The sequence below is a fragment of the Falco punctatus genome, assembly GCF_963210335.1.
Source record: "Falco punctatus genome assembly, chromosome: 3".
Taxonomy (NCBI): Eukaryota; Metazoa; Chordata; class Aves; order Falconiformes; family Falconidae; genus Falco; species Falco punctatus.
The window spans coordinates 37822375-37839866 of record NC_137582.1 but is presented as its reverse complement, the minus strand read 5'-3'; the positions used below and the strand labels follow the sequence as shown (position 1 = coordinate 37839866).

The following is a 17492-nucleotide window of genomic DNA, read 5'->3' as shown; positions in this document are numbered from 1 at the left end:
GTTTAAAAAGTAATGGCTGGCATAAACATTTGAGTGAAAGCAGTCTGATCTTGCTCATCCAGGGTTGGGCCTTGTTTGCTCACTGGCATATTGAGAGAGAAGGAAATAACATGTTAATAACTTGCATTTCTAAAAGTAAGTTCTACATTCTCCTTTTTGTTTTTCTTCTGCTTGTAGAAAAAGCATGGGCCCATTTGCCAAAAAACTTCTGCCAAGAAAAGGAAGACATTTGATTCCAGCCGACAGAGAGCAGAAGGAACTGATATCCCCACAGTAAAACCTCTTAAGCCACGGGTATGTTATAATTTACTCTGCATATGAACATTTGAGGCAGGATATGTATGCATTATAATAAGGCTTATTTCTCCTGACAATTTGTGATAATTAAATCAACTAGAATACGGAAGATATCTAACTATAATGTTGTATACTAAAATAAGGCACCTACTTAGCTTAAATTAAGAGTTTCTAACATATAAAGCTCTTTCTGTTTTGGCTTCCTAGCCAGAACCACCCAAAAAACCTTCCAACTGGAGACGGAAGCATGAGGAATTTATAGCAACTATACGAGCAGCCAAAGGACTTAATCTTAAAGATGGTGGAAAACTCCCTCCACCGCCTCCGCCATCATATGACCCTGGTATGTAAAACAATAGAGTTCTTCAGAGATATATTTTTTTTTATTTTAAACTTGATTTGTAGAAAATTTGAATTGGAAAGGAATTTGTTGGAATACAATCTTCACAAGTCCTTGAAGATGACTGTCTGATTATCCCTATACAGATGCTGGTTTGTGACTGTGGGTCTGGCTGGCTAGCATACTGTGTAGCTTTCAAAGCCCATGACTTTGTTTTTAATGCATTGAAAGGTAGTTGTGGCTGATTTGCAGCTTGCTACTGTCTTTTAAACCATAGGCTGGACAAACAGTTTCCACACCTTGTTTCTGTCTGCAACAGTGAACTGCTCAGAAAGACCAGACTACCTTTTTAATTAGCTACCAATGCTGAACAACCACAACCTGTTTAAATTGTAGGATTGCATGTCAACTGTGTTCTTCAAATAGTCTCCCCCATTTCTTGCTGAATTCACATTTAGTTTCATGTGTGCTGTAGCGTGCATGTGGCCCTTCCTCATGTAGTAGGGCTATGTGCATTATGGGTATGTGAGATGTGTGGGCTCTGTGTTAACAAGAGAGTGCCAGTCCTTGAGTGCCTTCAGAACTGAGGCTGGGTAAAGTGTTGAAGCAGTCTGATTGTGAGTGAGGAGGTGATACCCTTTCCAGTTGACTTCTGTGATATGACAATAGGCTGGAGAATATTTCTCTTTTCTTGCCTCAAGAGCTAAATCATTTGGTTAGCTCAATGGCTGTTTTCATGAAGATTGGAAAAAACTGAAGCATCTGTGTGCTTCTGCCTGTCTGTGGTCAAGTGAGGATGTGAGTGTTCCCTATCTTGTTTCTCTACAGGAAATGTTAGTCCAGTATTAGGATTGTAATTGTGCATTCATAGTAAAAGGTGAAGTAGTATGAGTCGGCATTCAGAACACACTATCTTGAAATGCTATATGCATTTTAAAGTAAAGTAAAACCAGTAGCTAATGCTGTGGATAAGAAACAACGCTCAATCATGGAAAGGATCATTAATAATCTAGTTGTATAGGTTCTGAATTACAAGCAGAAGAACCCAGAACTAGCTTGGAAAAGCTACGAAAATGGTGCTCTCTTGGTTCCAGAGACTGCAGATGGGTTTGAAATGAAGAAAGTAACTTTATTCAGCCCACTTGAGAGCAGATAGAAGGTAAAGGGGAAAAAAAGATATTGTGCCTCTGTTTCTTTTTCTTCTGTGTTTTTTACTTTTTCCAGGCTGAGTCTTACTGGTTTTAGTTTCCTGGCTTCATCCTGCTGCACTGGGTAAGACTTAGGAGGACGGAGCTAGGAATGAGGTGAAGCTGCACAGATTCTCTTCTCACAAACAGAACAAAAGTAGAGCAGGGACAGCTCCTGTTGTTCCTTTTCCACTTATAGGAAAGAGGGAGAAATATGCATATCATAGAGAGTGTGCATCCTCTCCTCAGCTCTCTGTGGCATACCCATTCCTAACTAGCTGCTAGTCTTCTTCCTTTTAAAAGGAAGGAGTTCTGTGTTAATGTTTCCTACTTAATTTTGTGCTTTGAGTTTTCAAGCAAATAGTATTGCTAGTTCTTTGATCTCCTCTTCCAGCATTTCTTTAGAAGGAGTATGGAATAGTCTCATGATAGTAAGAAGGACCTTGAGTCACCCCATTTGCATTGAAATTGAGTGCGTATGTGTACTGCCGCCTTATTTTGTTTAATTTGTATTTTATAAAGTTTACAATGAATACTAACAGTTCTTCTGGATGGTATGAACAGTACTTCCAGATAGCCAGGTGTCTGACTAGTGCTAAACGTTTTAGAAGCATGAAAATACAGTCCCTGATTCTTAAAAGAGTATGCGTTAATCCTCTGCTTTGAAAGTCTTCTGTAGGAACTGATTTGTATGCCAGTTAGAAGTATCTTTTCTTATTATCTAGGGACTTCCATGGCTTTGCTTTTTTGCTTTTATGTTTTTAAGTTTGGGTCTATCTTGGTTTGGCCTAAGATATTATAGTTCGTCTGCTTCTCTTAAGGTGTAGTTCATGTTTTGAGTATTCCGACAGTAGCGGAGTTTATGTAAAACAAATAAATAAAAATATAATTATTGTTAATCACATGAGATTCCCATACTGTGACTTCTCTGAAGGATTTCTGTGTTCTTTGCTCATGCTTCTTGGGTCACAGTTGATTGTTTGGTGGCCACTGCATCATCTGATTGACTTAAAATTGTTAATTTAGAGGGATAACTACTTCAGCCAGATCTGCTGCATTTGGAATAGTAACACGTAATACAAATCATATTTTGGACTGTATAATATCTAATCTTGGAGGCAGTCAATGTTGAATCTCTCATCATTTTCTTTGATACCCTTCTGAAATCACCAAGGAGCAAACTAACCTGCTTTGTCAGTGTCCAGCTTTTCTGAAGTTCATGTTTACATGGTTTTGAATACTGTGTTCTGGGGGATTTAACATCCATATCTCTAGACACTAAAATGTCTGTCTGAAAGTGCAGTCCAAACATTTTAGTTTCCAAGGGCAGCGTATCTTAAAGGGTATATTTCCAGCATAAAGATGAGGGATCTTATAATATTTTAAACATTAATAGGGCCTTTTCTGGTTTTTTCTCAATGTTAGTAATATTTCCTGCAAGTAGTACTATTTGTAATGTGACTAAATTAATTTTGAAAAATAAAACAGCTGCCAATTACCCTGGTTTGGCTCTATAGATATCTCTTAATTTTGGCTGGATTTCCTCTGATTCTTGGTTAAATTTCCAATTATTTTTTTAAATTATTATTTCTAGTATTGCAGTTAGCATTTCTCAGTCCTTTCAGAAGGGCTGGAGGAAACAGATCTTGTTATCTTTTGCTATTTGTATGGGAAAGGTTTTAATGCATTTTCATGTCTGGAACAAACTGAACTGATTATTATTATTGTTACTATTTTAGCCTCTTCTTTTCTGTAGTTCCTTACAGCAGATATCCCTGCCATGTCCATACATGTCTTTGGCCACCACCTTTGTTGAATAGCATCTCTAAATGTTTCTGATTTTGCTTAGGTTATTTCTAATCTTTAACCACTCTTCTCATTCTTATAAGTTAATCAAAAAACATTTTTTGTGTTACATGTGGACAGTATTGTTTTCCCCAGCAATCTATATGCCATTTTCAAGAGGCTTTAATTTTCTCTGGGGGTGGGGCTGGGGCTGGTCCCTGAAAGACTTTAAAACACTTTACTTTTTTTAAAACACATTATTAATGTTAGTTTTTTATGTTTTTAAGATTACATTCAGTGTCCATATTGTCAGAGGAGATTTAATGAAAATGCAGCTGACAGACACATCAATTTCTGTAAGGAACAAGCAGCACGTATTACTAATAAGGGGAAATTGGCAGCTGATACCAAAGGGAAACTTCCTGCTCGAACACAGGTGAACTACAACATTTTTCTTAACTTGTAGCTTGCATTTAACATCAAATCAAGTTTAGTAAATAGTGTGTGGCTCTTAAATGGAATTAACTATTTTATTCTGTAATTTTATTGTTTGCACTAGACTGAAATTAGACTTTTAAGCATGGAAGACTTTTTTTTGCTTTTTTACAAGAGTTGCAGAGATCCATAAATCGGATGGCAGCAGTTGCAAAGCCAAAATCAGTCATAAATGTAATTCAGAGATTTGTGAAAATGACAGGTAAGGGTAGCAGCAGGAAGTAGAGATGCAGTATTTGTGAAGAATTTTCTGTTGTGCAAGTCTTCAGAGTCCAAGACTGTTCCTTAAGTGGCCAAACAAAGGTACATGAAAACAGGAGAACTGTCAGCAATATTTTGATTAATTAGAGGCTTAGAGGAATTCAGGTATATTATGGTGAGAGTCGCAGTAGTTAACTTATGATGGAAACAAGGATTGAAGTGTATGTGTGTGTTCATTTGGTGGTAAGGCTTTTTTTTCCTGGAAGCTGTGAAGAGTTAAACAGACACAAGCAGTTATCTAGTTATTCTTGCACTGTATTCTGAATCAGTGCTGGGAGTGGTCCAGAGTACACAGGTTAAAGTAAGATTTGAAAGACCAAAATGATCCTGAGCTTGAGTACTCTTTTCAAAATTAACTGGTAATGAGGTGATAATGTTAATCTCATGAAACAGCTCTGGAAAAAAAAAGAGAAAAGCTGTCGAAAAGTGGAAAATACACAAAGACATGCAATTAAATGAAAAAAAAAAAAAAAAACCACCCCAAGCCACCAAGTTAGAGAATCTTTTCTACTAGTATCATCTGTATGTATAAGAAAGCAGACTACTGGAAACCATTTGCATGTTCCCATACCAGAAACAGTTTACCTCATAGGTAATGATTGTCTGTTTTCCCACAGTTCCTGAGACAACTACCTATCATGTTATATAGATAGTTTGATTTAATTGCTTAAATTTCTAGGTTGTATTTTGTTACAGTACAAACCTGCTGCAGTTAAGAAGATGCCTTCTGGAGGATCAGCACCAGCAGCAGCATCATCACGCTTGCCACAGCCAAGCAGCATTAGCAAAACTGTTGTAGGTATGAAATGAATGTTATGAATTTTCCACTTTCTTTCTAAACTCAATCTGTGCAGTAAAAGTAGTGTAATTTTAATAGCTGGAAGGATTTCTACTGCGTTGCCCAGTGTTTTAAACTGACAAAGTAAAAAAATTCATAGGAGGAGTTCAGTGTTACATGAATGGATAAGGTGGTGTCCATTTTTCATAATACAATTTTTTACTCAATGTTTTTGTGGCCTGATGTTTTTTGACTTTCATATGTGATGGTTATATACTTTATGATTGGCATCTATTCAACAACTCTTGAGCACATAGGATTATCTTCTGTTTTATATATCAGGTCAAATTGCTTTTCTTTTCTGAATTGAACCTGCAGAATCATTGTGTAGTAATGCATAATTGTATTGATTACTAATCTCTCACCTGAGGTTTTTCTGTTGCTTAATTCTGTACCTAATTTGTATGTTGAATATGATTATGAATTGGTGAAAATACATAGTCAAGCCATGTATGTTATAATTATGCAAACACTGGTCTTACTCTGATTTCAGATATCATCAGATATCAAACATGTAAATGTATGTATGTACTTCAACATTCGAGACTTCTTTCCTTTTCCTTTTTGAAGAAAGTAATTGATAGCGAGTGTTTTTTCTTAGGATAGAATGTTAAGTCTCAATTGCATACTTTCTGTAAATTTCTGAAAACATACTTAATTTTTCCTAGTATCTTGACACTTCATATCTTAATATTTCTAAAACATTTGTTTTGAATTTTACTCTTTAAATATATTATGAATTGTATCATTCCACCAGTAGAATCTTACATTTTTCTTATATTTCCATGCTTGCTTTCAACTGCAAGGTGCCTCTTCAAGTAAAGCACTATCTTCACCTGGATCCAGTGGGAGCAGAATTCAGACATTATCACCAGCTCATAAAAACTCATTAGGAACCATGAGCCCACAAGCAGGGTAAGTTTCCATTTAATGTTGTCATTTATGCTTTATTTCATATTTATGTTGTGCTAGTTCTAGAAGTCTCTGTGGTCTGTTTCACTTGCATTTTCTTTCCCCCCGTGAGCTTCAGAATTAGTGTTTTGAATTTATCGTTTATTTATAAACACAATTAATGTTTAAGGAACATTGGAGTTGGAAAAGGTGCATTTTCTAATGTTAAAACAACAGCAAAGGAGGTCAAGTGATATAAAGTAGAATAAAAAGTTATAGAATATGCAGAAGTGATTGGAGCTATAATTTTTTTCTAACTTTGTGAAAGTGAAGAGACTTAAAGAAGGAGAAAAATTAGGCATAATTTTCAGCAATTTGTGGATATAAAAGAAGGGGTCCTCTGCCACAGACCACAAGCCAGTTGCGACAGGATCCTGATGTGACAGGACCACAAGAGGATGGTTACTTTCCCTCTTCCCTTTCCTGTCTTAAAACACTCAAGAGACAGCAAATGAATGAGGGCAAATAAGGCAATGGAAACCAGTGCTCCACAACAGCAACAAGATGTGGTAGATGTAGTACTGGAGTTCAGCCAAAGTGTTGGTGTGATCAAGGCTATTGGTGAGATTTTGCTGGAGGAGTAGTCAGTGCATGCTGTCTCAAAGAAGAAATGTATGGAAGGGATTGAAGAAAAGTAGTGCAATTTTTACAGAAGATTTATTCCTATAAAAATTAATATCAGATTGATGAAGGCTGTATAAAGTGGAGAAAAACAATGCCTTAAGTTTTTGGGAGGAAGAAAAAGGACATTCTGAAAGAACTCATGGGGATGGCCAGCTTTATTAATTACACAAAACTAGTGATTTTTAGTTTGTCACTCTTAAGGCTTACAAGTACGTATTACAGCTCTGGCATACCTCCCTCTGAACACCAGCTAGTATGAGGATGCAGTTCTGTCCCTCCTTGCTCTACCCACGCATACTAAGTCGAAAGACTAAGTTGAAAGACGCAGACTGGAGGCAGTGTCTCTGAGGTTGTCAGAAATTCCACCTGCCTGCCCCACTCCAGTGTCTTTGGTTTACAGATCAGCTTCATTACTGTTTGTAGGCATCTGTGCTTTGACTGTCAGAAGATCTCATCCTCTGTTATTCACTGACTGATTTTTATATTGCATTTCTCCATTTTCCAAAGTTGAATTAACACCTACTGATGGGTGGCAAACAAGTAGGTCTGCAAACCACTGTAAAATAGTCTGCTGAGATAATTAGAAGATGTGTTTGTGACCCCAGTGGTGAATCCCAGCTGCCTGGGAAAGGCTTTTTCCTGTTGATAAGAGTTTCTAATTGCAGTCTGTATTGGTTTGTGAGGGGGCAGAAGTTTTGGTTTTCACTTCTTAACAAGGAAATTCTGTTTAATTTTACCAGTCAGTTGCTTGCTGGACTTACTAGTTAGTATTCTGTAGTCTTCCATTTTTCTCTTCTGAAGCTTGGAGGAAGAATTGTGACTGAGCCAAACAGCAGTTAATATACGGAGAGATGTTTGCACACGTTCTCTCTGTTCACGCATGCTGTTAACCGCAAACAGATGGCTTCTGGTTGGTGTAGCTCTCAAATAATGATCTCTGCTGAGAGACATTGGAGAAAAAAACCAACCACTTGTGTCCTCTTCTTGTCTTTGCCAACCAGTCCCAATGACTTCCTGCTGGTCATACCAACCAGTCTTCTCACAGATGGCTGTTAAATGTGTCTCTTTCCTAAGTGTTACACCTGAGACCTAGCAAGACTTTCTTTTAGCTCCTTTGTATTAACTTCTGAGAACAAGACTGTCAAGAGTTACATTGAAGCAACGAGATGTAGGAGCAGTTATAACATGGAAGAGTTAGGTGCCTCACATTGGGCGCCGGTGACAATTTTGGTCTTAATCTTAGCCTTAATATTGGAGTGTGAGGAGGAAATATGTAGAGTTACATGGAAATACCTACAAAATTGTATCAGAACAGGGACTGAGATGCTAACAGTCAATATTGCAAGTCAGAGATGAGCTGTAGTGACACAGATTTTAAACATTAATACATCTTATATTTAGGCTATAGGCAATTGCAGCTAGAAATATATATAAAATAAATGTGCTTTTAAAATTTTATAAAAGTAACAACCTTCATTAGGATGAAGTGAGATTTATTTCTTTTACTGGGAATCTGTTGTACCTGTCAGGGCAGAGCTGCTGTAAGATGTCAGGTTCTTCCTTCAGAGTTGTTACTGAACTGATCTGCTGAGCAGTGTTGCACATGCATTGTTTGCAGTGTGGTCTTTCAAATAGAATATTAAGTGATAGTGTGATTTATTTATTTTTTCCTTTGGCAAATATTCAAAAGCCTACACACTTTTTTGACCAGGTTATATTCCAGGTTTTGCTGTAAGAGACAATCACCTGCGTTTTTCCCTAAGGGAAGTTAGTAATTACGTGCAACCTTCCATTTTTGCCTAGATTGTTGTAATTCCAGGTTTGGCAGAGAGGTAGTATAGTTTAATAGTAGAATTACAATTATATTGTGCAGTATCAAGAATGAATTATATGTATGTTGGAGGGGGCAATTTAATCAGACGCTGCTTCTTTCTGTAGAACCATGGTACCTGTAACCCTGTGGTGGATATGCAAAGCAAGAAATGACTATCTAATGGCAGTCAAAATGGATTAAAATACACAGGCATGCAGATTCCCTCTTGCTCTCTAGGTGGCACTCTTGAACTGCTGCCTGAAACTATTGTGACGACACATGAAGATGTCAGTACATTTGTGTTAAAGGCTAAAGCAAACTGGCTCTTTTAAGGTGTTTAGTTCTGTAAAGGAAAGATTAATGAACTTTGTTTTATATAAAGGTCAACTTCAGTATCGCTGTATAAATTTTTATTTTGTATGAGCAGAAATGCAGCCAAATTTTATTAAGTCCCTTATTTTAAGTCATTTTTGCTATGCTGTTTCTTTTTTTAATTTGAATTCTCCTCTTCTGCTCCCCAAGTAAAGGACTACTGAAAGAGCGTACCACAGCATCATCAACATAAGCTAGGTTAGCATTAGTGAGGCTTACTTTGTACACATAGATCAGGATGTGTCAGCTGAGCTCTGCTGTGAGAATTTTATTTTTCTGCCTGGACAGAGTAAGAGCACAACCAGTTATAAGTATTAATGGAAGCGCAGCTAAAGGGCATAATTTCTGAGTCCTAGAGAAACAAGTGAGAAGCGCAAGAGTATCATGTGACACTGTATTGTAGTCAGTAGGAAAATATAAATTCATTGTATGAAAATAAGTTCAATCTTTTTGATTCTGAAGAACTGGGAAAAGGAAAATCAATTCTACATATGTTGTAGTTAGGCTTACATTTTTGATAACGAGTCATGGTAAGATTCTAGGTTTGATACATATTTTATAAAAGTACATTTAGCACTGTCTTACGTTTCTTCTGGGGCGGGGCAGTTCTAGTAAGCTGCCAAAGCAATCAGATCTTCAGAAGAAAAAATTGCCTAGGGTTGTTCTTCCTATCCTAAGGCTAAGCAAACAGACAAACTCCATCCCCACATGCAAACTGTTTTGCCTAGCAGAACTTGACACCACTCTTTGTGACCAGCCGGGGAACTTTTGTGTGTACAGGTTAATTGTCTATGCATTTTCATTTATGAACAGTTGTTTTTGTTTGGTTTTTACTGGGACTTTGGAAAATTACATTATGTTTTTCAATATGGCAAATGAACCCTTAGAAATTACTTTGTCATTTTTATTTTATTTTGAGATCAAAGATACTTTTTTATGTTAAGCTGATCAAAAGTCATACCTCCTGGGAATCATGTCTCTTAGTAGTACATCCAGTACTGTCTTACAGCTGAAATGCAATATGAATGGCACACCTAAGAAGTATCAGTAAATTTAAAATTCCACTTATATGTTTGCCATACAGCATGTGTAGCCTTTAAAAGCATTGCATTTTTAAAATAGCTTATTCCTTTCATTAAGACTATAACTTACATAGCTCTGTTCAATGTAATCAAGATAAATAAGTTGTCTTGGTGGTCTTTGCATTTTAGAAGATTCTTACGATTGCTCTTTTTTTCATTAGTACATGAAAGGGCTGTCAGCTTTGGCATTTTTGGTTTTAAGTGTGGAAGAATACTCTAGTTCTTCATTTTGGGAGTATCATGACTGCTTCTAGGTTTATGTCATCAGTATTCTACGCTGTACGTTTCTGGAGTTCAGATTATGTTGATAAATTGTTAAAGGTTCAAAAAAGAGCTAAGAAAATCAGAATAGGTTGGAATATGTGTCTTGCAGTGTCAAAGACCTCAGTGTTGCTTCTTAGTCCTTGGGAAGTATGTGAAGAATGTATATTTGATAGGAATTAAGTACTTCCCGAGTTAATTAGTTTGAACTAGAACATGTTTGGGAGGAAGAGTGGCTTCCCACTCTTCAACTCTAGGAGAACTTACCTTACAACCTGCATTATTTGGGGCTAAATTGTCAAGACTAAAATCTCAGTTTTCCCTGCTGACTTTATAACAAATGAATATCATTTAGTATTTTTTAATTTATGTTCCTTATGGGAAGATTTCCATTGATGCTCTAGAGTCACATGGTTTGCACAAGAAACTTCCCAAAAAAACAAATTATGTTGCAGAGTCTATAGGTTCTGTGCCTTTTAATATTGATGTTATAGTAGAAAGAGTATGAAAACTAGCATGATACAGGTGTTGGAGATACACAAGAGCCATTATATATATATATATATATATATATATATATATATATAATTTTAAAAGCTGTGTTGAAAGTAATACACTTCATTGACAGCAATTTGCTGTTTAGTGATCTTCCTGGCATTGTAGTTTATTAAAGTTGTATGACTAGAATCAGAAAACTGCACGGTAATTTAAAGAAATTATTTCTCCCAGTGTGAGTGTTGTTGGGTTTGCTTGTTTGTTTTTTCCTTATGACCACCCTTTAGGGGTGGGAGGCTTAGAGAAGGATTAAGCTTCAGTCACCTGGACATTTCCATCAGTCTTGTTTGGTTTGTTTCTAGTTCTTTAATTTCAGAAGGATACTGTTTAAGTGTCATAATTTTCCAGCTAAGGCTTAAGTCACTAGGGGTTTTACTGTATGGTTTAACATGATAAAAATCCAGGACCTTACTTGAAGACCTACATTTTCTAATATAAGTTGTAATTTCTCAAAACCTACAATTCTCCCTATGACAATGTGTGGGGAGGGATGGTGGTATTTTAATTTCTATTTATTTATTTTTAATTATTTTTTTAATTTAATGTTTGGTTTTCTTTTTGGTTTGGAAATGTTATCAATAATAGAAAAAGAGGAAAAAAAAGCATTGCCTGTTTGTATATCTATTGTGAGTGGGGTTTTTGATATTAAAACAAAGGTTTTTTTCTTTCAGGCTCTCCTCCATTCTTTACTCATCCCAATAAAAGAAAAGAGAATGGAAGGCATGTTATTCTCTCTGGGCACAATGTTCAGCCATTGCAAAAAAAAAAGTGAAAAAGGAAAAATTGTCTTTCTGGCTAATTCTAAAGTTGAGGAGGCTTGTACTTTACATCTCCTTTACTTTCTAACATCTTAATAAAGTTACTGTAACTTGTAATTATGAGCCTTCTTTCTAGATGTGACGTTTAACATTATGAAAGCTGTTCTTAAAAGAAGAATGTCCAGATGTGAGTGCGTTGTGCAGATTATGAGGATAACTGGCATTATTTTTTTTCTTTGAAAAAGAATTAAAAAAATACTCATTGGAAACCTAATCCAAATACAGTCTATGAAATCCTCTTCTCTTTAGTTGGTGGGAATTATTTGGGAATATAAGTATTTTGTGAGTACTTTAATTTCTTTCTGCGATAACTTCAATAGTAATCTAGCAATCTCCTTATGAGTACTCCTTTATATATTTTAGTAGTAAGATGGACAAGTTAGGCCCACCACTGCGAACTGGAAGAGATGTGCAAAGGTTTTATGACACTGATACAAAAACAGACAATACCATCAAAAGACCAAATGAATTGGTGCCTATAAAGAAGTAAGTATTACAAATCAGCGTGGTTTATCTGTTTTGCAGAAATGTTCCTCCAAAGTATTGGAACAGTTAAAGTGACCTTAACAGATATCTGCTGCCCAGCGTGCCTTCAACATAAATGCTGCGGAGAAGAGTATATAATATAATTAGTATCTGTTTCATGCTAGGTAAATAGCTTCATAGTAGGATGGAAAGATGAAGACTTTTTCTCAGGTTTGATTTCTTCTGTTACTGATTGGTAATGAACTAGAGTAATGAACTTCGGTCTTTGAAAACAGATAAAACTGAATTTGAATGATGTAAAGCTGAAGTATTTAAGTTGTTAAGTATTTAAGCCTGATAACTGCACAAATACCTGCCTTACAGGCAAACGTTTTATAACATTTTATGACATTAAGTAATTTTATTGTCTTAAAGTCAAATATTTATCTGTCTCCTTCTTCTGTAAGGTAGCTGTGGTGGCCCAAGAGTAAAAGCAAGGGAGACTTTGTAGTGAGAGGTCAAGTCTTGTATTAAATCCAACTTATCTTCTTTAAAGACTTCTGAATATTGAGCAAGTTCAAGATCTGAGTTTGGAAGAAAGGGTATTCCAATCTTCTAAAAAGGAAATAGATACTATCTTGTAGTTAACCTTTTGATTATAATTCGGAAGACACCAAATTCAAATGGACTGATTCTTCATAAACTATTCATAAAGCATATTGCAAATGAGAAATTGGTAATGAATGTGTGGCACATACATGGAATGTGATGCTTTATATAGTAGAAATGTGTCTAAATCTCCTAATGCTGTTTTGGTGTTGTAACCAAAGCTGAAATATCTTTGAGACAGGGCCTGAATATTTGAACATGGGTTTCTATTTGAAGAAGCAAAAGGAATGAAAGGGGGGAGCTCTTCTTAGGCAAACAGATTCTGTTGTTGTTTTTTCGCATGTTTGTTAGAGCTATAAATCCTGTGAACCATCAAAAATTAGGCCAGTCTTTCATTTTATAATACATTAGTAAGATATTAAACATTTGGCTTAGTGAGTTACTGAAAGTGCTTACTGTAGCCCCTATCCACAGAGCAGTGGTTTGATTTTTCTGTTTGAGAGAACGTCTCCAAGAGTATAGGCACTTAACTCTGTTCTTCGTAACATCTCGTTCTTACTCAAATGTCCATGAGTTTGGTTTGTGAATTAAATCTTTCTTCTTTGCAGGAGTTTTAGTGTTATGTTTCAACAGCATCTGACGAATGTGAATAGCTGCTAGCCATTGTTAAATTCAGCGTAGCAGTGTGGATGGTTACAGTTTATGGCAAAGGTTTCTGGACTTTGGCATGCGTGCCATTAGTCATAAGGAGCGTAATTATGATTTTGCATAGAACCGTGAGCTGTTGTGGATGACAGTGATAGCTCTCAATAATATCTGAAAATGCCCTGTCTAGGAAGCAAGCTTGATAGTTCAGTATTCTATGGCAAAATCCAACCAAACTGTAAATGCATAAATAGAAAAAGAGAAGCTTCTTCTACAAATTTCTTTCAATTTTTCATTTTGGAGACAGTGGTAATGCCACTAGATGTACAATATGAGCTGCTTTAGGACAGGAAGTCACCTTCAATCTTACTTATTTTGAAGTTGAGAATGGATAATAAATGTCTTTAAAGTTCTGTCCAGATCTTAAGAGTTCAAGGTGGCATTGTTACACAGCCTAATCTGCTGTCAGGGTCCATTAATACTTCACGTGATACAACTTAAAACAGGGATTTATATAGCTTTGCACAACCAGAACAAATTAAAAAATCTAATCAAACAGAAACAACAGACCTGAACAAGTAAACAGAAGTGGCAGAGGTTCAACAGATCAAAGACCAAGCTGTGGTGACAAAAGTTGACATAATCAAGAATGCATGACTCTGTTGGAAGACGGCTGTCTCCTGGAGATCAGATTGCAATTTAAGGATGCAATTCAAGATTTGTCATCAAATATACATGAAACCTGATGCTAATTATGTGTTGAGATCTAGGATGAATAAAGTTGTAGATGGTGGCAGCCTGCTAGTTCTGTTGATTTACCCATCAAAGATGGCAGGAATTATTGGGGTTAATTATAAGACTCAATTGAAAGTTTCTAGTCTGAAAATAGATGTGGGGTTTTTTCTGTGTTTTTAGAAATCTGATCAGGGAAAAAAATCTGCAGAAATTAAACAGAAAGCTATATCGAAACATTTCAGAATTAAAACATCCTGTTAAACCTTTAATGAATGATGTTTTATCTGTTTATGGGACTCTGCCTTGCTCAGTAGACAAGGTAGACAGTGTGCTTTCAATGTGGCTTTTCAATATTTTGATTTTTTCCCCTGGTTCCATCAGTGGCTTGTATGCTGTACTAGACACCATAAAAATAATGTTTCTATTTCTGGAAAATTTCTCTAGTATACTGTTAGTATTAAAGCATCAGGTGAATTTTCAGAGTACCTGGTGGGATTAGGGCATATTATATGTATTTTTAGAGAACTGAATAGTTGAAATACAGGAAAGAATAGCGGACAATTTTTCATGTTAATTTCTTTCAAATACCTAGGACTCCTAGCATTATGTTCAAAACTGATTGATTCAAAGTGCACCCTGCAGAGACTTCAATTTAAGAAATTAATGCTGCTGGTTTCAAAAAAGTGGTGTGTTGGTCCCAAGTTGAAAATCCAGAGAAAACAGAGTCAGCAATATATTAAAAATTGTTTGAAATTACTTGCAGTTGTCTAAACAGTAATTGAGCCACAATTCGGTTCTTTGCATCACTGTCCAATCATCCGTGATCCGTGATGATGCGTACTGTTTGTGTCTACAGCTGAATTTTCCTTTATATGCTTTTTTAGCTTCTATAACAACTGAAGTAACAGTCCAGTATGTTCTTTCCACTATTGAGCTCTACTGAATTTTACCCGATTAAAACCAAAGGTCTCTCTTCAGTGTAAAATGAGTTTGGGGAAATAATGCAAGATTTAACAGCCAACAAATAAACTAATAGCTAATCTTCAACCAGTTGACTGGATCAAATTTATGAATAAACATGTTGATAATACTGTTCTTAGAAATAAGTTCTCAACCTACAAATGAGTTGGTTTGAAGCCAGGGATTTCACAGGCAGCCAGCCCTTATTTAACATCTGTGCTGTTGTGCATACTTGTAACGGTGTAATTAAGGTTACATTTAGAAATTTTATCCTGGAGTTCTCTAACTTTTGAAAGACTGGCATAACTTTTAGTAGATTTTAATTCTGATATAAATTATGAAGTATTTTTCAGTCTGCACAGTTGTTTTTGTTGTGATGGTGGTGGGGTTTTTTGTCAAAAAAAAAAACAACCAACCAAAACATCTTCAGAATCTCCTTGCTATGAGGGCAGACAGGAAAGCTAACAGAGAAGGTTCTGGTTCTTCCCAGTGAGCCAGAATCTTTCATGGTTCCACTCTACCTGCTGAAAGTGAAGTCATTTTTGTTAAACATGAATACTTCAGTTAGATTAAACCAAGGTAAATTATATCTTAAGTTTAGTTTCTGATATCCACCTTGGTTATTAATCATTTGGTTGCCTGTACACTTAAGCGTTCAAGTGATGTAATGTAAGGAGCTGAAAAGCCATCTTTAGCCTATGTTTATAACATGAAGTAAGAAAGGTTTTATGCAGTATGTCTACAGTTCAGGAGCTGCTACATTGTTCCTCGGTAGTGTCAAGGTTGCATTTGAAGTTACTGGAGTTGAATGCATTTCCTTATGTGTACTTTGAAAACCAAACCAAGACTAAATTGTTTGTAATTCTGAAAGGAGCAGTAATTTGTTTTTGGGATGTTTTTTTGCTGGTTGGGCTCTTAACGACTAATTTTTTTAAAAAATAGAATCTTGTTTTATTTTTTTAATGTCTGAGTGAGTCCCAACTTAAATACCACTTACATATCAGTGTTAAAAATGAGAACAGAAAAACTTTGTGGGTCATGCACAAGATGTCATAGTCACTGGCATCTTGCCAAAGAAGAAATCCTAGTGAACAGTAATTCTTTTGAGCAATTCTGCCCTTGGTCACTGGTGATAAAAGAATGCACCTTCCTATCTTTTTTTTATTAGTGCTCCTCAAATTTTTCAGGGGATTCTGATGTTTCTGTACTCATCAAAGCAAGCAGTGAGATGTTCTGTATGTTTAGGATGTGCTATTCAAACCTACTGACCCTTGAGTCAAGGCCCTAATGCCCAGCTGGGTAGACTCTTTCCTCTTGTACTTCTATTTATAAATATAATATTTATATTTTGAAGAAAATGGATCTACACCATCATCTGAGGAGTACGCATCCTAAATAAATTCTGTGGCTACAAAGAAAAGAAGTCTTGACTCACTTCATATTGGTCACAAAGTATAGAGAATATGGTATCCTTTCTACAGTTTTAAAAATGATTAAGACCTGCAGTCAGCTGCTCTCTATTTCACCGAAAGCCCTGCTAGTCCTAAAAAAGTGCAGTCTGTCAAGGTAGACATTAAAATATACTAAACCAGCAGAGCAAGATCTACCCATGTTTTTGTGTAATGGCAAGTGAAATACATGAATGGGAAGGGACTTGCTGTTCCATTTTAGCTTGTCATTGTAAGACTCAAGTCATATTTAGTCCAAACTATGCAAATTCATGCCAAAGCTCTTCTGTCTGCTTTTGGTAGGAAATAAGTTACAGTTTTTATACAATTAATTGATTGATATATGGATCGATGAACCCATGGTTTTTATATTGCTTGTAAATGTGTATTCATGTATATATTTCTGTATGTATATAAATTTATTCTGTTTTAGAGGCACAGCAAAAACACGGACATCGACCGTTCCTAGTGTGGCAAGAACCATGAGCACGGGTGCTCTAACCAACAAAAGAAAAGCTAGCAATTCAGACAGTTATTCAAGGTACTGTCAGCAGCAGAACCTTCATTAAAGAGGAGTACTTACTGCAAAAGGAGTTGGGGAAAATGTTGTTCTCTACTATTAATAGATAACTCATGGTCAATATTTGGCATGTTTAAGGTACCCTTTGCATATGTATCATGTAACAGAATAACTTTGTCATCAGCTCTCTCAGATGTGCATGGAAGACAGTGTTAGAAATGTCAAAAACCTCTTAGGAGCTGTTAAAAGAATACGTGAACGGACTTTCAAATGGGAAGTGTGTGATTCAGTTGAAATTGAATGAAGTGTGCATGCTAAACGCAAATTGTCTGTTGTCTGCTCTTCTGAAAAGTAGGATAAAAATTTTGTTGCTATTTTAACCTGTCTTGTTTTGACAAGCTAAGTTTTAAATCTTCAAACACTCAAACCCG

General features: G+C 35.9%; 1 protein-coding gene across 2 annotated transcripts in view; it reads left to right on the top strand.

Annotated features, from left to right (window-relative positions):
• The window catches only part of ZC2HC1A (zinc finger C2HC-type containing 1A), a 35805-nt gene that overhangs the window by 12596 nt on the left and 5717 nt on the right, over positions 1 to 17492 (top strand). The window contains exons 3-9 of one of the 2 annotated variants that reach the window (XM_080381347.1): positions 178 to 294; positions 505 to 640; positions 3897 to 4045; positions 5062 to 5164; positions 6010 to 6118; positions 12043 to 12165; positions 16975 to 17082. In XM_080381347.1, coding sequence (XP_080237473.1) covers positions 178 to 294; positions 505 to 640; positions 3897 to 4045; positions 5062 to 5164; positions 6010 to 6118; positions 12043 to 12165; positions 16975 to 17082 — 845 coding nt within the window. The remainder of the gene's footprint in view (positions 1 to 177; positions 295 to 504; positions 641 to 3896; positions 4046 to 5061; positions 5165 to 6009; positions 6119 to 12042; positions 12166 to 16974; positions 17083 to 17492) is intronic. The other variant, XM_080381348.1, reaches the window with a different exon arrangement.